The sequence below is a fragment of the Monodelphis domestica genome, chromosome 3 (genome assembly GCF_027887165.1).
Source record: "Monodelphis domestica isolate mMonDom1 chromosome 3, mMonDom1.pri, whole genome shotgun sequence".
Taxonomy (NCBI): Eukaryota; Metazoa; Chordata; class Mammalia; order Didelphimorphia; family Didelphidae; genus Monodelphis; species Monodelphis domestica.
In genome coordinates this window covers 14161770-14180072 of record NC_077229.1, presented here as the reverse complement: position 1 = coordinate 14180072, position 18303 = coordinate 14161770, and the positions used below count along the sequence as shown (strand labels likewise).

The window sequence follows — 18303 nt, the reverse complement described above, 5'->3', positions numbered from 1 at the left end:
CAAGCAGGTTAAATGGCTTGCTCAGACAGACTCTGGTCACACAACTAGGAAGTGCTGATTCTGGAGACTGCTGAGCTAATGCAGTCTTTTCCAGCTTCCTAGAGAAATCTCTTCTAAGTTCACAGTAACAGGTGGGAAAGGGGCAAAACGTTTGCGTATTTTCTATTTTTCAGACTTTTTTTCTGGATTGGGGCAGGGTGGGCTTGAGATTTTCTTGGTTTGGGGAGAACTCACTCTCCTGGGTAGATTAGCCATTTTAAGAGTTTTTTGGCCCTCCAAGCACCTGTGACTTACCCAAGGTCACACAACTGGTATTTATCAGACAGAGGTTGAGCCCAGGCTGTCTTGGTTCCAAGGTGACCTCTATCAACTCCTCAGCTCTGTCCTTTTCTTCAGTCCTCACAAACATTGACCCACATTCCATTTTTGGTTCTTCTCTTTTCCTTAGCTATAGGACTGGGGTATACCTTTATGAAGCATCTACTGTGTACCAGATACGTCTCTCTGGAGTCTCAGTTTCTTCATCTGAAAAAGGGTTATAATTAATGTATATGAAAGTGCATTTAAAACTGAAAGTCCAGGGGAAGGCAGGTAGATGAATAGATGTCTCAGTGGGTTGAGAGCCAGGCCTAGAGATGAGAGGTTCTGAGTTCATATTTGGCTTAGACACTTCTTAACTGTGTGACCCTGGGCAAGTCACTTAACCTCTTGTTTCGTCAACTGTAAAACAGGGATAATATCAACTACTTTGTAGGGTTGCTGTGAGGATCAGCCATGACATTATAAAAAACCTGGCACAGAGTAACACTATAGAAAAGCTTCTTCCCTTCCCTTCATTGTCAATATTGCCGTAGAAAGGCATTTCTCCCTGGAAATCTCCTTTTGGGCATGGATCATACAGGGTTCATGATAGCAGCCTGTGCTGTGGAAACAACCCCACGTGAATGGGGCTGAGCTGGTGCTCACTAAAATGACTCAAGGGCTTCTCTTCTCGTTACCCTTGGCCTGATGAGTGCCATGTGGGGAGACACTCCCATAGGCCGACAGCCTATATCTGAATTGGTGTCCTGGCTTCCATCATGTTTCCTCATCTACAGAATGAAGGCTAGAGGATCCTGAAGGTTCCTTCCAGCTTGAAAAAGCCAGGATCCACACAGTCGCTTTAGCCGACACGCACATTGAGTCTCTCCAAAGCATGTCTTGACAATTGTCCCCCACACACTTTGGAAATCTCAGGTACTGGTCCCTTCAGCATGCTTCCTCGTCCTTCCACAGCAGCAGCTTCTGGAGCCTCCCTCATCTTATCCCCAGTGCCTACCTTCTTCCTGAGCACTGTCTCACCAGCTACTAAATGGGCTTCTTCATTCAGATGCTCCTTTTCCATCAGCCAGGGTGTGTCTAATACAAACTCAGCCCTCAGATGTCTCTTCTCTTTCTTAACAATGCTACCAGTTCCCCCACATGTATCCAGTTGCCTAGGCTTTTTAGTCACTCAGAAGAGTACATCTGGTAAGCCCACCTTGGATGAAAGTAGGAGTTGGGGTGGGGGCAGATTCTCATTGGATGATACGGGATTAAAAATCCATAAGATTACCTGGTAGTTTAATCTGAGTCTTGATTCTTTAACCTTCCCTTCTGGTTATAATCTGAGAGCAGGGCCTGGCTCTTTCACCTCCTTCCCATCTTCCAATCTCCTAACATAGGGCTTTGAAGAGGTATTTAAATGATCTTTTATTAGAAATCAATAGAGTATTTGCGAACAGTTCTTTTTTCTGAAAAGGATTGGAATACCTGAAGTTTACTCTATTCAGTTTTCTCCTTTCCTTTCCTTTCCTTTCCTTTCCTTTCCTTTCCTTTCCTTTCCTTTCCTTTCCTTTCCTTTCCTTTCCTTTCCTTTCCTTTCCTTTCCTTTCCTTTCCTTTCCTTTCCTTTCCTTTCCTTTCCTTTCCTTTCCTTTCCTTTCCTTTCCTTTCCTTTCCTTTCCTTTCCTTTCCTTTCCTTTCCATTCCTTTCCTTTCCTTTCCTTTCCTTTCCTTTCCTTTCCTTTCCTTTCCTTTCCTTTTCTTTTCTTTTCTTTTCTTTTCTTTTCTTTTCTTTTCTCTCCTTTTCTCTTCTTTTCTCTTCTTTTTTCCCCCTGCTTTTCCTTCATTAGACTCTAGTCCTGATGATTTCATGTGGCAGGCACATAATCATTGATGAACATGGAAGGCCATTAGAAGGGATGATCCCATAGAAGCTTTGCCTTGGTGTGAAATGCAGACCGGGGGTGGCTGCTTGGGCTTGCCTCTGGGTGCTTAGTATAGCAATAGGAACTTTAAAGAGCCAGCCAGAGGTTTCTACTAGTTTTCATCAAAATGTAATGTTTCAGTTATAGCATGTCAGTATACTTTTGTAAGATATGGACATTCTGAACAAAGGACTTACAAATTGATTTCTGAAACTCCTCTCTAAAGCCTGCCAAATCTTTACTGGAAGTTTATTGCAGACTATACCACTCATCCAAAATAAGAGGGAAATGTATGTACATGTGAGTCAGTGCAAACATGATTGTGGCATCAGGCCAGGAGGGAGGGCAGGATTACTTTTGAGGAAGGGGAGCTCAGGAGGTGGCATTTGAGGTTGAAGACCGAGAAGAAAAAGGAAGAGAGATTTTGTCAGCAAAGATCTTAACCAGGTATAGAGGATGGGATGGATGAGCATAAGAGTTCAGAGTCGTAGCCCATTTGGGCCACAAATATAGACTTTTGCCAATGGCTTGAAAGATATGTGTTGTAGTTACCTTGGGGGAGGGCTTCTCAGTGCCTGGATCAGGAATTTCTATTGAAATCAATAGGCTCTGGGGAACCCCTGAAAGTCTGTGGCCAGAGGAGTTCCAGAGGGAGAGAAGTGAGGCTGCAGTGGCGTGTGGAGAAGCCACATGAGAAGCTTGTGGCAGTGATTTTGGTGAGACCAGATGAAGCTCACAGTAAGAATGGGCTGATAGAAGACTGTAGAGAAATGAGACTGGCTGGGGGAAGAGACAGAGGTGCCTTCCTGAGGGACAGGGCAGATAGTGGTGTCCTATCCTGTAGCCAGAGAGTCTGGAATGTGTGAAGGGAACCCCCTCCCAGGATCATGTACTGGGGCCTACCGGAAATGATGGGAATATTGATTGGGCTAAAAGAGGGAGTTCCAGGAAATAGGCTTGCTATTCTCTTGGGGTGAAAGGAAGGTGGCTTAGGGAGCCATGTGGAAAGGCCCCCACATGGCTAGTTAGAAATTGGCTTTTTCTCGCTATATGTGCCTTCTCTTATTCAAGTAAATATTAATAAGCTGTATGGAAATGAAGAACCAGGAGTTTAATTTGGTTATAACAGGAGGTGGGCCAGAAGCAGGTTGCTGGGAAAAGCAGGGCGAGGCCTCCGGGAATAGAATGTAGAGGATGAGACCAGGGACCCTGGACATTGGGCCCCAGAGAAGAATGCAGTTCCAGAACCGAAAAATGAGGGTTGTACAGACAGAAATGCATGTTAGTAGCACTTTGGAGACATAAATAAAGAGAGCCTTGGAGGTGGGTTGGGTTTATAGGCAGTTTGCAACCTGGAACTTGGAAAAGAATATAAAATAATGAGACAACCATATGAGCCTGAGGTATGATTAATTTTGAAAAATTCAAATATTCATGATCTCTAGTTCTTTGGATGGTTATAATCATCAGTGCATGGGCTGATGATGAACAGGCCGTTCTCAGACAAAATAATCAAACCTCTATAGTCACTGCAAAAATGCTCTAAGTCACTATTATTTAGAGAAATGTAAATTAAAACAACTCTGAGGCACCATCCCACACCTTTCTGATTGATTGGCTATCATGACAGAAAAGGAAAGTAGCAAAACTTGGAGGGGATATGGGAAAGCTGGGACATGAATGCACTGTTGTGAACTGATTCAGTTATTGAGGAGGGTAATTTGGACCTGTACCCAAAGGGCTATAAAACAGTGCAGATCCTTTGATCCAGCAATACCATCACTAGCTTTGTGTATCCCAAAGGGATAAAAAAAAGGGGGGGGGGAGGAACTAGATGCACAAAAAGATTTAAAGCAGCTCTTTTTTTGGGGGGTAAAGATTTGGAAAGTGCGGGGGTACCCATCAATTGGGGAGTCACTGAGCAAGTTCTAGTATATGACTGTAATGGAATACTATTGTGCTGTAAGAAATGACAGGCAGGAGGAGCTCAGAAACATCTGGAAAGACTTACATGAACTGAAGCAGAGTGAAATAAACAGAACCAGGAGAACAATGTACAGGGAACGTAATACGGCGCAATGGAACAGCTGTGAAGTTGTTCCACTGTACTGTGAAGTACAATGATCCAAAACTATCCCAAATGACTCATGATAAAAGATACCACCTGCTTCCAGAGTAAAGAACTGAACCTGAACCCTGACCAAAGCAGATTTTTTCCCTTTTCCCATTTTTTCCTATTTGAATTTCCTTCCACAAAAGGATTAATATGGAAACAAGTTTTACATGATTGCACATGTGTAACCTATGAGATTGCTTACCATCTCAACATGGGTGTGGGCATAGGGGGAAAGGGAGTTGAGAGAATGGAAGACTCAATATTCTTTGGGAAATGCTGGAAATTGTTTTTACATGTAATGGGGGGGATAAAATAAAATTTAGTATCAAAGAAAAAAGACTGCACTGACCTCCCCATTTAAGATTCACCAAGCATCTTCCTTACACTTTGCCTGTAATAGAGGGGAAGAAAGTGAGGCTTCAAGATGAAGCTCCATAATTGAGAGTTCACTGGCATCAAAGATTTCCCATGTGTCTTAAGGCACCTTGTGGCTTGCCATGAACTGGCATTTATCTGCTCATTACGTCAGGACAGCAGGCTTGTCTGTCCTCGGGCCCAAAGGCCAGGGAGCAGGCTCAAGGAGGCTAGTGACTTGGCTAAAAGCCAGCCCTGGCCTGCCACTTCCTTGTAGCAGGCTAGCTCTGACGTTTGAGTGCTTATAGGCGAACGTATGGCCTGTTTGATACTTTCCTAGGGAAAGAGAGAACTCCACTCTCTTCTAGAATACTGTACAGTCTGATTTAGGATCTAGACTCTAGTTAACCTAGAAAAAGTTCAAAGTTTTTAGGCAGCTGATGGTGCAGTGGCTAGAACACTGGACCTTGAAATGGAAAGTTCTGGGTTCAGATCTGGATTTAGACACTTCCTAGATGTGTGATCCTGGGCAAATCACTTCATCCCCATTGCCTAGCCCTTACTGCTCCTCTGCCTTTGAACCAATATATAGTATTGATTTTTAAGACTGAAGGTAAGGGGGGTAGCTGGATGACTCAGTGGATTGAGAGCCAGGCCCAGAGATAGGATGTCCTGAGTTCAAATGTGGCCTCGCCAGACACTTCCCAGCTGGGTGACCCTGTGCAAGTCACTTCATCCCCATTACCTAGCCCTTACCATTCTTCTGCCTTGGAACCAATACACAGTATTGATTCTAAGTCAAAAGGTGAGGGTTTAAAAAAAAAAAACTAAAGGTAAGGGTTAAAAAAAGTAGAGGATGACCTCAGTGCAAATCCAGCATCAGACACTAGCTGTGTGACACTGGACAAGTCCCTTAACCGCTCTCAGCCTCAGTTTCCTTCTTTATTGTGAGAATCAAATGAAATCATATTTGTAAAGCGCTTCCTTCCATGCCTAGCATAGAGTAGGTGCTACATAAATGTAAATGGTTATTGTTGTTATTACTAGTTTTATCATTTTCGGTGTTTGTTTTTTCCAGTTCATTTATTGGATTGAGAGAAGATTTTTCAGTTCATTTGTTGAGAATAGGTCAGGTTATTGGGAGAAATATCAAGAGGCCATTTGTTACACTTCTGGGGAAAGTAGCTGTGATTCATCCCATAGAGATGGGCTCACCACTTGCCATTTTTCTTAGTGTCAAAGTTTGGCTTATGGTTCTTTGGTTAGTGTTCTTTTTGGAGAGTCAGAGAAAGATCATCTGGCTCCAAGGCATCCCCATTTTATATGGCCGCCTCTGCCAACTCCCACTGGTTCCTCCGCTGCAGTGCCACCTCCTTGCATCTCTTTCACCAGTGTCTTAACCATCCACCTTTTAGGACCAGGTCAAATGCCACCATCCTTACTGGTCCCCCACCCAAATAAGAAGTGATCTTCCTCTCCTCTACCTTGCTTTTTTAGATGGAGTTTTCTCTGAGAGTTACTGTATTCTCATTTTTACTACAGTGAGCCTGTGCACAGGTTTCCCCCTTTTATCCTCGATTCATTGCATTTGTAGTCCTTTGTTGTTTCGCTTGGGGTCCAGGCCCTTCCTGCTAGAAGGCATCGGATAGGTGGTGAGGGACGGAAGTGCAGGGGGTTTTATTGGCCTGATGTTTATTTCTCTATTGTTGGTCCGCAGGAGCTGGAAGAAATCCGCAAGTGTGGGATGAAAAACTTCCGTAACATCCAGGTTGATGAAGCTAATTTATTGACTTGGCAAGGGCTCATCGTTCCTGTGAGTATGAGACTGCTTCTTCTTTAAGGTGCTGTCATGTTCTTGCCCTCATTCTGCCCTGAGCTCTGCTGACCCAGTCCTGGAAGATTGGTGTGAATTTCCTCCATTCTTCAGCCCTTCCAAGGCTGCTTGGAGGCAGAGGGTTTGGGCTTGACGCTGGCCTTTTCTTCTTCCTGCCTCTAGTATTTGACCAGTTCTAGTTTTTCTCATCTTGTAATGGCGGGGATTGACTTAGGCAATGACACTGAGCTTCTTCCAGCTCTAAACCCTGTGAAACCTCTGCTGCCTATCTCCAAGGGGGTTGGCATGATTCTTTTCTGGCTCCATATAACTTTCTTTTTAATTCTTCCTTTCCTTCCTTTTCTTCCTTTCCCTTCCTTCCCCTTCTCCATCCATACCCACCCCCATCTTAGCCCATCTCTTGGAGTAGAGTATTGGAGACACAGACCTAGATAGGTTCAAGGGCTAGCTCTGCCCCTACCCATCTTGGGTAGGGCCCTTCTTTCCTGTTGGCCTTAGTGGTGTTTTCTGTTTAAAAAAAAAAAAAAGGAATTGGGCTAGATGCTCCATGGGTTTTCTTCCAGCTCCAGCCTTTTGTGATCACTTTGGGCAAATAACAGTGAGGAGCAGCATAATGGAGTAGGTGAGATTGCTGGCTTGGAATCAGAAGCCCAGGTTCTGATATTGCTGGTCATCTTGGACCAGAACTCTGTCTTCTTCCAGACTGCCAATATGTCTTGGCTGCTGGGTTCTTTGTTCCTCTGAACTCTGGGGCTTGCTTTCACATTTTTATGCCCCGTAATGTCCTGTTATCTCTATCGACACATTTGTCAGCCTCACCTTGTCCCTAAACACACACAGGGCCTTCTGCTACAGAATATGGTGCTCTGGGACCTCTTTGGTGGACCATAAGGGCTGACTTTGATTCATCATCTGAAATCACAGTTTACAGGCTCAATTGGAGTTGGAAGAAACCTTAGAAAAAGATCTCTCAATAACTGCATTTCTGTGGCATCGATTTCTTTTGTCATCCTCTGGATTTTATTTGATGCTTTTAAAACCATAATTCTGAGAAGAATCTGGAGGTGTCTCCAGACCCTGCCAGCCCTGGAGGAGAGGGGGGGCACAGGACACCAGCCAGGCGAAAAAGCCCTGTTCCTGGTTAGAGGAGGAGGAGAAATGAATGCCAGCCAGAGCCGCTGGGGGTGCCACCTAGGGAACAAGGAACTACTCTTCCTCCTGTTCCATGTTTGGTATTCTTTCTAGAAAGTCATCACATTCCCTGGACTTTGGACTTACCCCAATTTTTATATCATCTAACTGGACTGGGCTCCCAGGTAGTTCCTTGATGTCCACAAGCTCCCTGGACAGTATTTTAGCCAGCTTTCATTTGGAAATGTCCAGTTCAGGGTAGCCCATTCATTTTGGAGGCAGCTTGCCTCGTGAGAAGACAATGAGAGAGCTGGCTGAAACAAAAAAGGGTCTCTCCTAAATCCACAAATCTTCCCTTTAAAAAGCAACAACCCTCACCTTCCATCTTAGAATCAATAGGATGTATTGGTTCCAAGATAGAAGAGTGTTAATGATTAGGCAATGAGTCTTAAGGGACTTGTCCAGGAGTCACATAGTTAGGAAGGATCTGAGACCAGATTTGAATCCAGGACCTCCCATCTCTGGGCCTGGCTCTCAATATACTGAACTATCCAGATGCTCCCTCTTCTTCCTCTTTGAAGCGCAGCCCCCCACCCCCACCCCCACCCCGAATTTTAGGGAACAGCTTTTATTTTATTTTTATTTTTATTTTTATTGTATTTTATATTGGCTGGAAAGGAAATAGGAAACACCTCTATCCTATTTGTGGGATTATGGGGTCCTACATATAGTGGCCTTCTAGTCCAATCCCCTTATTTCCTGGGTTGTGGGGCAGACTGAGGCCTACAGAGATGAGGGATCAGCTAGGGGGTTGCCACGGTGCCATAGGGCTGGGCCTGGAGTCAGAAAACTCTGGTAGTCCTGTGACCCTGGGCAAGTCACTAAGCTCTCTGTGTCCTCTTTAAAATAAGGTAGGTCAGCCCTGTGGTTGCCTGAGATCCCATCCAGCTCTTTGCTTATGGCCCTCCCCCATGTGATCTGGACAGGTGGGAGGATCATTTCCAGCTCCCCATTTTGTTGGCCCTTTCTGGTTTAATGCTGCTTTCTGCTCAGCAACTTCTGAGGCAGGCAGTTCAGGCTTAATGTCCTGCTTCCTTGCTCCCTCCCTGCAGGGGCCTATGGGCTTGGGCCCTCCTCCTGGAGCACAAAGCTTTGGGGCTAGATGGTCCCCAAAGTCCCTTCTAGGTCTCACCCCTCCAGCCCCGGGGTCTCTGTTGGGAAATCGCCGTCTGTCTATTGGCTGTGCTGGCTTCCTTCTGTGTCACTTCTGTGGGGCAGCCCTGCTTCTTTGTATCTGTCCCACATCAGTGTGTGGATGTTGACTTTGTTTCCAGTTGCTTTGCGAGTTGTGTAGATTGTTGCACTTGTTGAAGTTCTTCAGTTCTTCCCTCATAGCAGCATGGGGAGGGAGCCCTGGCACCGTATGTCTTTCATTGGCACAGCAAAGATGGAGAAAAGAACCTCCTGTGTGCTTGGTGCCCAAAACACAGAGACAACAGTGGCATCCTTCTTGTAGCTGTTCTGAGCAGTTAGAAGTATCCGGATCCCTTGAACTTGGTCTCAAATGAGGCAGCAGAGAGAGATTTAGAGAAGGAAGGAAGGAAGGATAAAGATGGAGCTACCTTGCAGAGGGGACAAGCCCTTGAATTAAGGAAGGATTGAAATAGGTGGAACCTGCATCCCCCTCAGATGGATCTGGGGTGAAACCCTGTACAACTTCATTAGAGGAGAAAGGGAGCAAGATGAGCATGGCAGGCTTCTGGTTTGGTGTTCAGGGAAGTCCTAGAAGGTGAGAAGCAGGGATGATGTTTTATGTAAACCTTGGAGGGAAGGTGAGCAATAGCTTTTAAGGGGCTTCTGGACACTTGGATGGGAAAATAATTGGATCTTTTATTTTCACTCACTTCACCTGAAATGTAGCAATTCCTTCTCTTCTGGATTAAAAACCACGCCGGCAGCAGCATTGTCCGTTTACTAGGTTACCAAAGCTGGCAAGGACACTACCAAGGGGAAGAGCTCTTCCTGCTTCAGTCAGTGGAGAACCGTGTCATCTTGTTGAGCAGGAAGGAGATGCCCCCGGGAAGACGTGGATCAGAAAGGGGAGAGCCTGGAAAAGGAGCCCAAGGACAGGACAGGTGCTGGGCCCCATGGGAACTCGCTTCTCAAGGCAGTGGTGGTCTCCTGCCAGGCCAGCTTTTGTGATCAGGGCTCTTCGTTTTCTTGTGGACACTCGTGCTTCCCGATGTTGGAGAGCACCCTGTTCCACATGTAGAATTCCTGAGGCCATTTGGCAGGAAGGTAGGCAGCTGCGCACTCTGTCTCTCTCAGACCGAACTCCACAGCTGCCCAGCAAGAAAGGAATTTTACTAACCACAGGGAAGCCCTCAGGAGACAGAAAACCTGCTGGTTAGCAAGTGTGTGTATTATGTTCAGTTATTATGAGCCTATTACATGTCAGGCACTGGACCCAGAGGTGGGGGACAAGACCAGCCTCTGACTAAAGGCCTCCAGGGAGGAGCAGGTCCAGGACACCGCCTGCTTTGGGCTTTCTTGCTGTCCAGCCTAAATGGGCCCCATGGCGCATGCTATTCTGGACCAGAACAGGACAATCCCTCATCCACTTGGTGGCTCTGTGTACATTTGAAGGCAGCCTACAAGTCCAGTTCTTCTCCCAGCTGAACCTGCCCAGCCCCTTCATTTGATCCTCTAACATGGACTTCAGGCCTTTCTTCAACCTGGTTGTCTCCTCTGGACATTCCCCAGTTTGTCACTATCCATCAACCATGGTGTCCCCACAACATCACCTTCCTTGCTCTGATCTGGGCCCTCAGCCAAGGCCGAAGGCACTGTTAGAGAACAGCGTGGAAGCTCTGTCCTAGTGAGCCTATCAGCGTTTGAGTCTTTCACACCACACACTCCTTTCAGGGGCATGTGGGTGAGCTCAGATGTGGAGGAGCCCTGTGACCCCAGGTATCCCCTGTGTCACCCCTGTCTGTCTGCGCCTCCTCATCAGTAACCAGGGTTGTTGTGAGACCTTCACGAGCTCTGTTTGGAGGAGTAGCCCCCTTTGGTGGGAGGACTGAGCTGCCCATCCACTTTCCATGTCCGCCTGGCGCACCCAACTCTCACCTGGAGCGCCAAGAAGCTGTAGTGCAGGCAGCAGCCACAGCCTAGTAAAACTGTCTCTGCAGATACCATAAACCAGGTTGAGGATAACCAACTAGGCCTCAAATCTATTGGTGATTTAGGGGGAGGCTCCCTGAGGCATGTGGAGACTTGCCTTGGCAGAATGGGTGAAGGTGGCTAAAGCAGGTTCTGTGAAGAAATCTCAGACAAAAGTTTTGATCTGGAAAGAACCTCCACCCTAGGATTTCAGAGCTGGAAGAGAGTGAGGCTGCCCACTTTGCAGCTCTGCCTCACGTAAATCCAATTCACGGGCAAGTCAAGACATCACTCCATGCATGATGTCATTGGTCCTCTTCAAAAATGAAGGGCAAACTAATTAGGAGGAGGGGGAGGAGCAGATCTTTCCAACCTCAACTCCCCCATCTGATTTTTGTGAAGTTGATTTTTTGGGTACCCAAAGGAAGACTTGAAATTTCTCTCTTTTGAATGTCATCTCATTATAGTCAACTGAAGAATTGGCCTGTTGAGACCCTCTTGGCCCCTAGCTCTGCCAGGCAGTGTGTTAGCTAGCTTTGAGGCCTTAGGTTGAAGCACGTGCTTGATTTCGGCTTTGAATGAAGGTGGAGGTGAGGAAGAAGTGTGTTCAGGAGTGGGAAAAACCTGGGCAAAGCCCACACAGGACAGATGGGGTATTGAGCAAGAGGAACAAGAAGGCCCGTGTCACTGTACCATAAAGGCCACCAAGGGGACTGTCTGCAAAGGTCAGTTGAAAGCAGGCTGTGAAGGACTCCATATAGTAGGCATTCATTTGCCCAGAGGTAATGGGGAGAAATGATAAACAGAAGCTGTAACAGACCACCTCCTCCAGCATCCTCTACTGGGCAGGCAGATGGAGAAATGGAGAAAAGGACACTCCAGCCAATCCTGCCTTGGGACTGTCAGGCCCTTAAGGTGTTTTGCCTCTGTTTATTAAACAAACATGCATTTCCCAAACTCTAAAGGGGCACATCAGTGGGCCACACTGGACAGCTCTTAAGTTGGGAACTCCATGAATTTAACTATTTAATCCAGTGACTCAGGGTCATCTTCAGTTCACCTTGTCTAAAAGAGAACTTCTCTGGCCTCTAGTCCTCCAGACTTGGCTCTTTCCCTTGTGGTGTTTCTGCCTCATAGTCTGGGCATTGCTTTTCCTCACACACATCTAGTTATTCAGCGCAGTTTGCCATTTCTACCTTCCCAGCTTGAGCCGCTGTATCTGATTCCCTCCTCTTCTCCCTCTTGGAGCTGCCACTGTGGTTCAGGTCTTCATTCTCTGGCACTCAGGTGAATGCTTGCACCTCTGGGGGGGGGGGGGTCTCTGCCTGTGCTCTCACCTGTCCTGTCTGTTCTACAAACGGCTGCCAGTGAGATACCTTAAGCCCATTTCACTCCTCTACACCTTCCCCAGCTCCAGGGGCTTCTTACTGCCTCTGAGAGAAAATGGAACTGCCTGCTTTGCTTTGGGAGCCTTCTATAACCTGGCCTGGCCTATTTTCTCAGCCTTGTTGGACATTGCTCCTCCCACTTGCTGCAGATCAGTCTGACTGGCTTCTCTCTTCTCATTCCAGACCCTCCGTTTCCCATCCCTGTGCCTTCTCACTAGCTGTCTCCCATCTCTGGATGGATTCCCTCTTCATGAAATCTTTCCATCGCCTCCCTCCCCAGGGGCTAATAGTACTCTGTGGGTAGGCATTGATTGGCTTTCTCTTCATGCTGTATGCATGTTTAGGTACTTGTGTCCCCCCCTCCCCCCTTAGAATGTAAGCTAATAGCATATAGGAATTGTTTGATTCTTTCCATTTGTAACCCTGCCCCCTAGCACAGTTCCTGACTTCTCTCTTGCTGGACAGTGTAGACCCTGTCCGATTCATGGTGTCTCTTGTTTTTCTTTCATGAGTGAGACCAGACTTGAACTTAGAACCTCCTGTCTCTAGGTCTGGCTCTCTCCACTGCCCTGAGTGATCTTTAATTCTTCTGAAGTTGGGGTTTTCTGTGACTCAGGAACAATCTGGTATTACATGATGGACATTTGTTTTAGCGAGCAACGTTGTGGCATTGAGTTGGCTGCCTACTTTTCCACATACGGTCCAGCCCACTCTTCTCTGCCTTCATTTAATTCTTGTCCAGCCATAGAAGCTTCTGTCCGGAAACATATGTATTATTGGCCAGGCTCTGGGTCAAAGAGAGTAAGAGACTTGTCCAAGGAAATCACAGAGCTAGTTAGTGCCAGAGGCTGAATTCCAGCTCAGATGCTGACTCCTTTTTGCTATGTCCCTCTGCCCACCCATTTTTATCCATTTCACTTTTCCTGTGTAGACAGTTAGGCAGAACCCTTCCGTGGGATTCTGGGTTTGGTGCATCCCTATACCACCTCAGTGGGGGCATACCTCTTCCATTTGTACTTTGTACTAAACATCCACCACGATGGTAGCATCCAGCTTTGGTGAGCCTAATTCTCACCATTGGAGAGTCAACATAAAGACAACACTGTGCAAAGAAGAGAGTAAGATAAATAGGAAGGAATCAGGTGGAGTTGGGAAGGCTTTCCGGAAGTGGTGGGCTTTGAATCGGAGCTTGTAATAGGTAACATCACGTAGTGTTTCTGTGTGCCAGGCATTACACTAAGCATGTTAGAATTATTGTCTCACTTAATGAAAAAGTCGGCACATAGTTGAAATAGTTGACAGGCCATGGGTATGATTGGATGTGAGGTGTGGGTGGCTGGGAGGAAAAGGGAAGTTAGGTAGAGGAGGGCATTTGTGGTGGAGCGATAATGAGCTGGGTTTTAGGATGTCTCTGGGAAGGCCAGATCCATTGAGACTCATTGAGGTCATTAATTTGAGAATTATTAACATGAAAATGATCACTGCATCCATGGGAACTTACGTGATCACTGAGCAAAGTAGTGTGGAGGGACCCTGAGGGATGCCTTCAGTTAGAGCCTGTGAGCCAGAGAGGAGAATACAGCAAAGGGGACAAGAAGGAGCCATAAGAGAGGTAAGAAAACGGTGGGGGCAGGAGGGTCTCTGAAAGTCCTGAAAACCTAGAAGGAGAATATCAAGGAGGAGAGGTTGCAGAGACCTTGCCAAGAAGGACAAAGGCTAGCAATAGAATTAGGATGAGAATCTTTCTGTAGAACACTGTTCATGGAAGCCTGGTTGCTCCCTTAGCGGAACTGAAAGAAATGGTTCCATTTGTAGACATCCAGAGGCCCTTAATGAGGGCCTTTTTGCACTCAAGCTGCCTGTGACTGAGGAAGTTATCCAGGTCATAGACTTGTAATGGTCCATCGAGACCCTCATTTTGAATCCAGCTTCTAAACACCCATAGAGGAAAACAAGTTCCTTTTCTGTAAGGTGGGGACAAACTTCACCCACCTAGTGTGGAACAAATACCAGGTGAGCCTTCAAAAGGTGGGAGGGTGTGAATGGCTCCTCCAGGAAGGTTCTCCAAATCTAGGTATTCAAGACTGGATCATGACAATAACCACCTGGCTTGAACTCACCCCCATCTCTGTCCAGTCCATCCTGTATGTGCTGCCAGAGGAAGCTTCCTCAGAGACAGCTTTCACCCTGGCCTGCCTACCTGTTGAAGAAAAATCTGCCCCCCTCCTCTCCAGTTCAGCAGGGCACTAGGATATGGGGAGTTGAGCCACTTTTCTCGGATAGTCACATTGAAATCTAGAGCAGTTTCATGAAGCCAGGCTCCGTTTCTATTGGTTCTCAGGTTACAGGTTACTGGCCTTTCTTCACATCATTGTTATCCTGGATCTGGGGCATCTTTGCAGAACTTGTAAGGCTCCCTGTTGATTTTGTGTGGCTTAGCTTGGTTCAAACCCAATAAAAGAATCTAGACATCCTCTTAAACAAGACCCAAGGAAACTGCAGATTGCCACACACTGGAAGCAAACAAATGATTACATATCTCACAGATTGAAATGGAATTGAGTGAGGGGCCGGGGTGCTGAAGAAATAAATACGCAGCTAGAAGGCTGAATGGTTTTTCCATCCTGTGCCGCTCTGGAGACACTGCCCACTCAGCACAGGATTTCAGAGCCCGAAGGGGCCTTGGAGATCATGTAGAACACACCCTCATTTTAAGGAGAATAGACTAGGCCAGAGAGAGAAAGGGCCTGGAACCCCGGGCAGGCTGGTCTCCACTCAAGAGCTCTTCCCACTGTAGGACTTACCCTTTGTCCCTAAGCTTTCTGGAGAGGTTCCTCCTGCTGAAACTTTTCCTGTTGTGCTAGCCAGTTTTCCTGCCTCTCGAGGGAGTCATCTCAGGGAGTGTGGCTTGGGAGGCTTGGGGGATAGGGAGAGAGTTCCTCCTGTTCTACCCCGGCAGTCAAGAGACCCAGATTCCCATCCTGCCATCATTATTGAACATCAGGGATATTGACACTCATACCAAACTGTCTGTGTCTCACAGAGTACTTTCCTGTAAAGTCTATCCCCCAGGCAGTGTTATTCCATTTCACAGATGAGGAAACTGAAACTGTACTGCAGCAAGATTAAGTAATGTGATCAAGTCACCAACCAGTCAGTTTAGGGTAAAAAGCTGGAGTGTGAGGTGTCTTATAAATAACAGCACCATTGAAATATACACATATATACACATTGTGACGGCCCAGCTCCCTACAAAGCCCTTTTAAGAGAAGGAAAGACAGGCTGGGAGAGAGGCCACCCACATGGTGCCCAGACCTCCCCGTCAGTGTCTAAGGCTGGATTGGACTCCCTCAATCAGCATTCTACCCTGTTCCTGTCATGTAAATGGGCACGCACATCGAGATGGCTCATGATTTCCAAAACCCTGTTGTCACCACAGCTCCACTTATATGAGCCAGAAGACTAGACTCCGGGCTCCAGCTCTTGCTATGATGCTTTTTAGGACTTCCATGTCCTTGAGCTACAGCTCTAGGAATTTAGTGGCTCTCCCTACCCAGAGCCTCACCCAGCACAGTGATGAAGGAATTCTGCTCACTTCAGTGGGGGGTTCTCCTTTGGCTGCCTGTCCTCTGACCCCAGTTTTTTTCTGTAAAAATGGGCCTTTTTTGAGGTGTCCTCTGAGGAATCTTGCAGCTCTCACTGAGATCCAGTATACAGAAATGAGCCTGCAGTAGTCATGGGACGGGCTCTTTCTGACGAGCTGGGAACCTGCCAAGATGACAGCCTGTCGGGGCACCTTTGGTGCTCACTCCACCTTCAAGGACTCCCAAGGTCTCTTACTGTGTAGGCAGCCAGACCTGAAGAGTCCCTGTTGGTACTTTGGCTGATTGCTGGCCCCTTCCGTGACCCCCTTCTTCTTAGGCAGACTGTGGTCTCCACAATTCATTTTTCTGCAGCCAGCTTAGGGATGGCTCCAAACTGAGCCAGTCTGCTCTTTGGACAGCAGGCCCAAGTCAGTTCTTCCAAGCCTGGCAAGATCCACCCAAGTTTGTGTTCCCCTGGCATGACTTTTGGGACCCCTGGACCCTCCTTGTGCTGTACCAAGGCGTCAGTGCAAATGTGCTTTCTTGACTGCTGTTAGAGCAGTCTTTGTTAGCAACTTAGGAAGTGCTTTCCTTTGGCCATCCAGTGATGATGTAGGAGAAGCTTCATAAAGATGTCATCAGGGAATGGCTTCTGCTTCCTTCAGGAGTTGCCCGGCTGGAGACCCCGCCCTTGCCAGGCCTTTCCTAGTGTGATCCCTCCCCCTTCCTTACTTGTCTAGCAGTGTCAGCTTTATTTTGTGTCTGATCCAAATCATCTCCTAGGCGTTACCTTCCCTAATAGAAAATGAGCTCCTTGAGAGCAGGCCTGTGGTCGGTCCTTTTGGTCTCCACATCTTCAGTCTCTAACAGAGCCTGCTATGGCAGCCAGGGCTGTTTAAGAATACTTCATGATCACTTTTTTAGAAGCCCCATCAGAAAAGTAGGCCTGGAGGAGTTGCTTTCAGAACCGCTGGAGACAGTACCTACACGGAGGAAATAACAGATTTATGCACATAGCATAAGAAATTTTCCTTGGAGTGGCTAGCTGGCACAGTGGATAAACACCAGACCTGGAGTCAGGAGGACCTGGGTTCGTATTTGGCCTTAGACATATCCTAGCTGAGTGACCCTGGGTAAATCACTTAACCCTGTTTACCTCAGCCCTTGCTCTTCTGTTTTAGAGTTGTTACTAGGACAGAAAATAAAAGTGGTTTGTTTTTAAAACCCTTACCTTCCATTTGGAATCAATGCTGTGTATTGGTTCCAAGGCAGAAAAGTGGTAAGGTCTATGCAGTTGGGGTTAAGTGACTTGCCCAGGGTCACCGAGATAGGAAGTATCTGACTTGAACCCTGTCTCTGGGCCCAACTTTCAATCCACCAAGCCACCTAGCTGCACCCCCTGTTTTTTGTTTTTGTTTTAAAGAAAAGAAATTTTCCTCCCTTACATTTTATACATTTCTCAGCAGATCTTTGAGTTCTTACTGTGGTGCTGACACACTTAGACACGTGAGCATTTGGCCCTTTTGGGCTTTGTGTGGATTCCCCAATCAGCATTAACTTTGATTAATTTTCACAGTTTCTCTTAGTATTTGAAACCTTTGTGCGATTTGTACATTCTACAACTGCTCGATGTGTCACACCTGAGGCAAAGATTTAAATATGTTCTTTCTTTTGATGTTTTTCTGGAGAAATGAACCGATAACTGGTGTTTAAATGGGGCCAGATTTTCATCTTAATGTAAAGTGAAGTATTTCTTTTCTGCCTCATTGCTGCCATGCTTGGTCAGGCCTGGATCAGCTCATGCTGGAGTGTTCTAAGAACATTCGAATCATTCTCTCCCTCCTGTTCATCCCTTTTGTAGTTATTGACTCAGAGTTGGAAGGGCCCTTCCTTGGTCCAGTTCAGCCCATAGTTAAGCAGGAATGTTCTCTGTAAACATCCAAGAGCCTGGCTGTCCAGCTCCTTTCTCTGTGAAAACTTGTTCAGAGCCCCCCCCCCCCCCCCCCCACTGCCTGAAGCAGCCCTGCTCTTTAGCAACGGTGTCTTGAAGAGGTGCAAGGGGATAGTAGATAGGCAGAGGAGACACAGCTGTAGGTCTTGGCTGAAGATGGAGCAGCTGGATTGGAGGGGGTGGGGGGAATTCAGATCCCCTCCACAGCTCCCTTTGGCTTCTGGCGGGGCTGCTCCCTGGGGAGGCCTTCTCTGTCACCAACTTGCTGGTTCGTTGAAACTGGTTTGTTCCTGGTCCCCCCAGTCTGTCATGGGCTAGTTCAAGTTCTGCGTTGTCCTGAAAGTCATCGCAGCCTACTCCTTAGAAGCACTGAGTTTACGGGGAAAAGTGATCACTCCCTAGCCTGTGCAGTGTTAGGGCTCTGCCATGTCCCTGGCTAGCTCCCCCCGGCTGGCACAGACTGTGCAATCCAAACGCAGCAGCACTTTGCCCAAAGTCAAACTGGGACTGCCTGCCCCACGGCACCACTCCTGCTGCCCCCTAAACTTCTGTAGTG

General features: G+C 47.0%; 1 protein-coding gene across 2 annotated transcripts in view; it reads left to right on the top strand.

Annotated features, from left to right (window-relative positions):
- Positions 1-18303, top strand: part of UBE2L3 (ubiquitin conjugating enzyme E2 L3) — a 56423-nt gene that overhangs the window by 14389 nt on the left and 23731 nt on the right. The window contains exon 2 of one of the 2 annotated variants that reach the window (XM_007490392.3): positions 6415-6510. The exons of the other annotated variant lie outside the window; for it this stretch is intronic. Coding sequence (XP_007490454.1) covers positions 6415-6510 — 96 coding nt within the window. The remainder of the gene's footprint in view (positions 1-6414; positions 6511-18303) is intronic. 2 annotated transcript variants of the gene reach the window in all.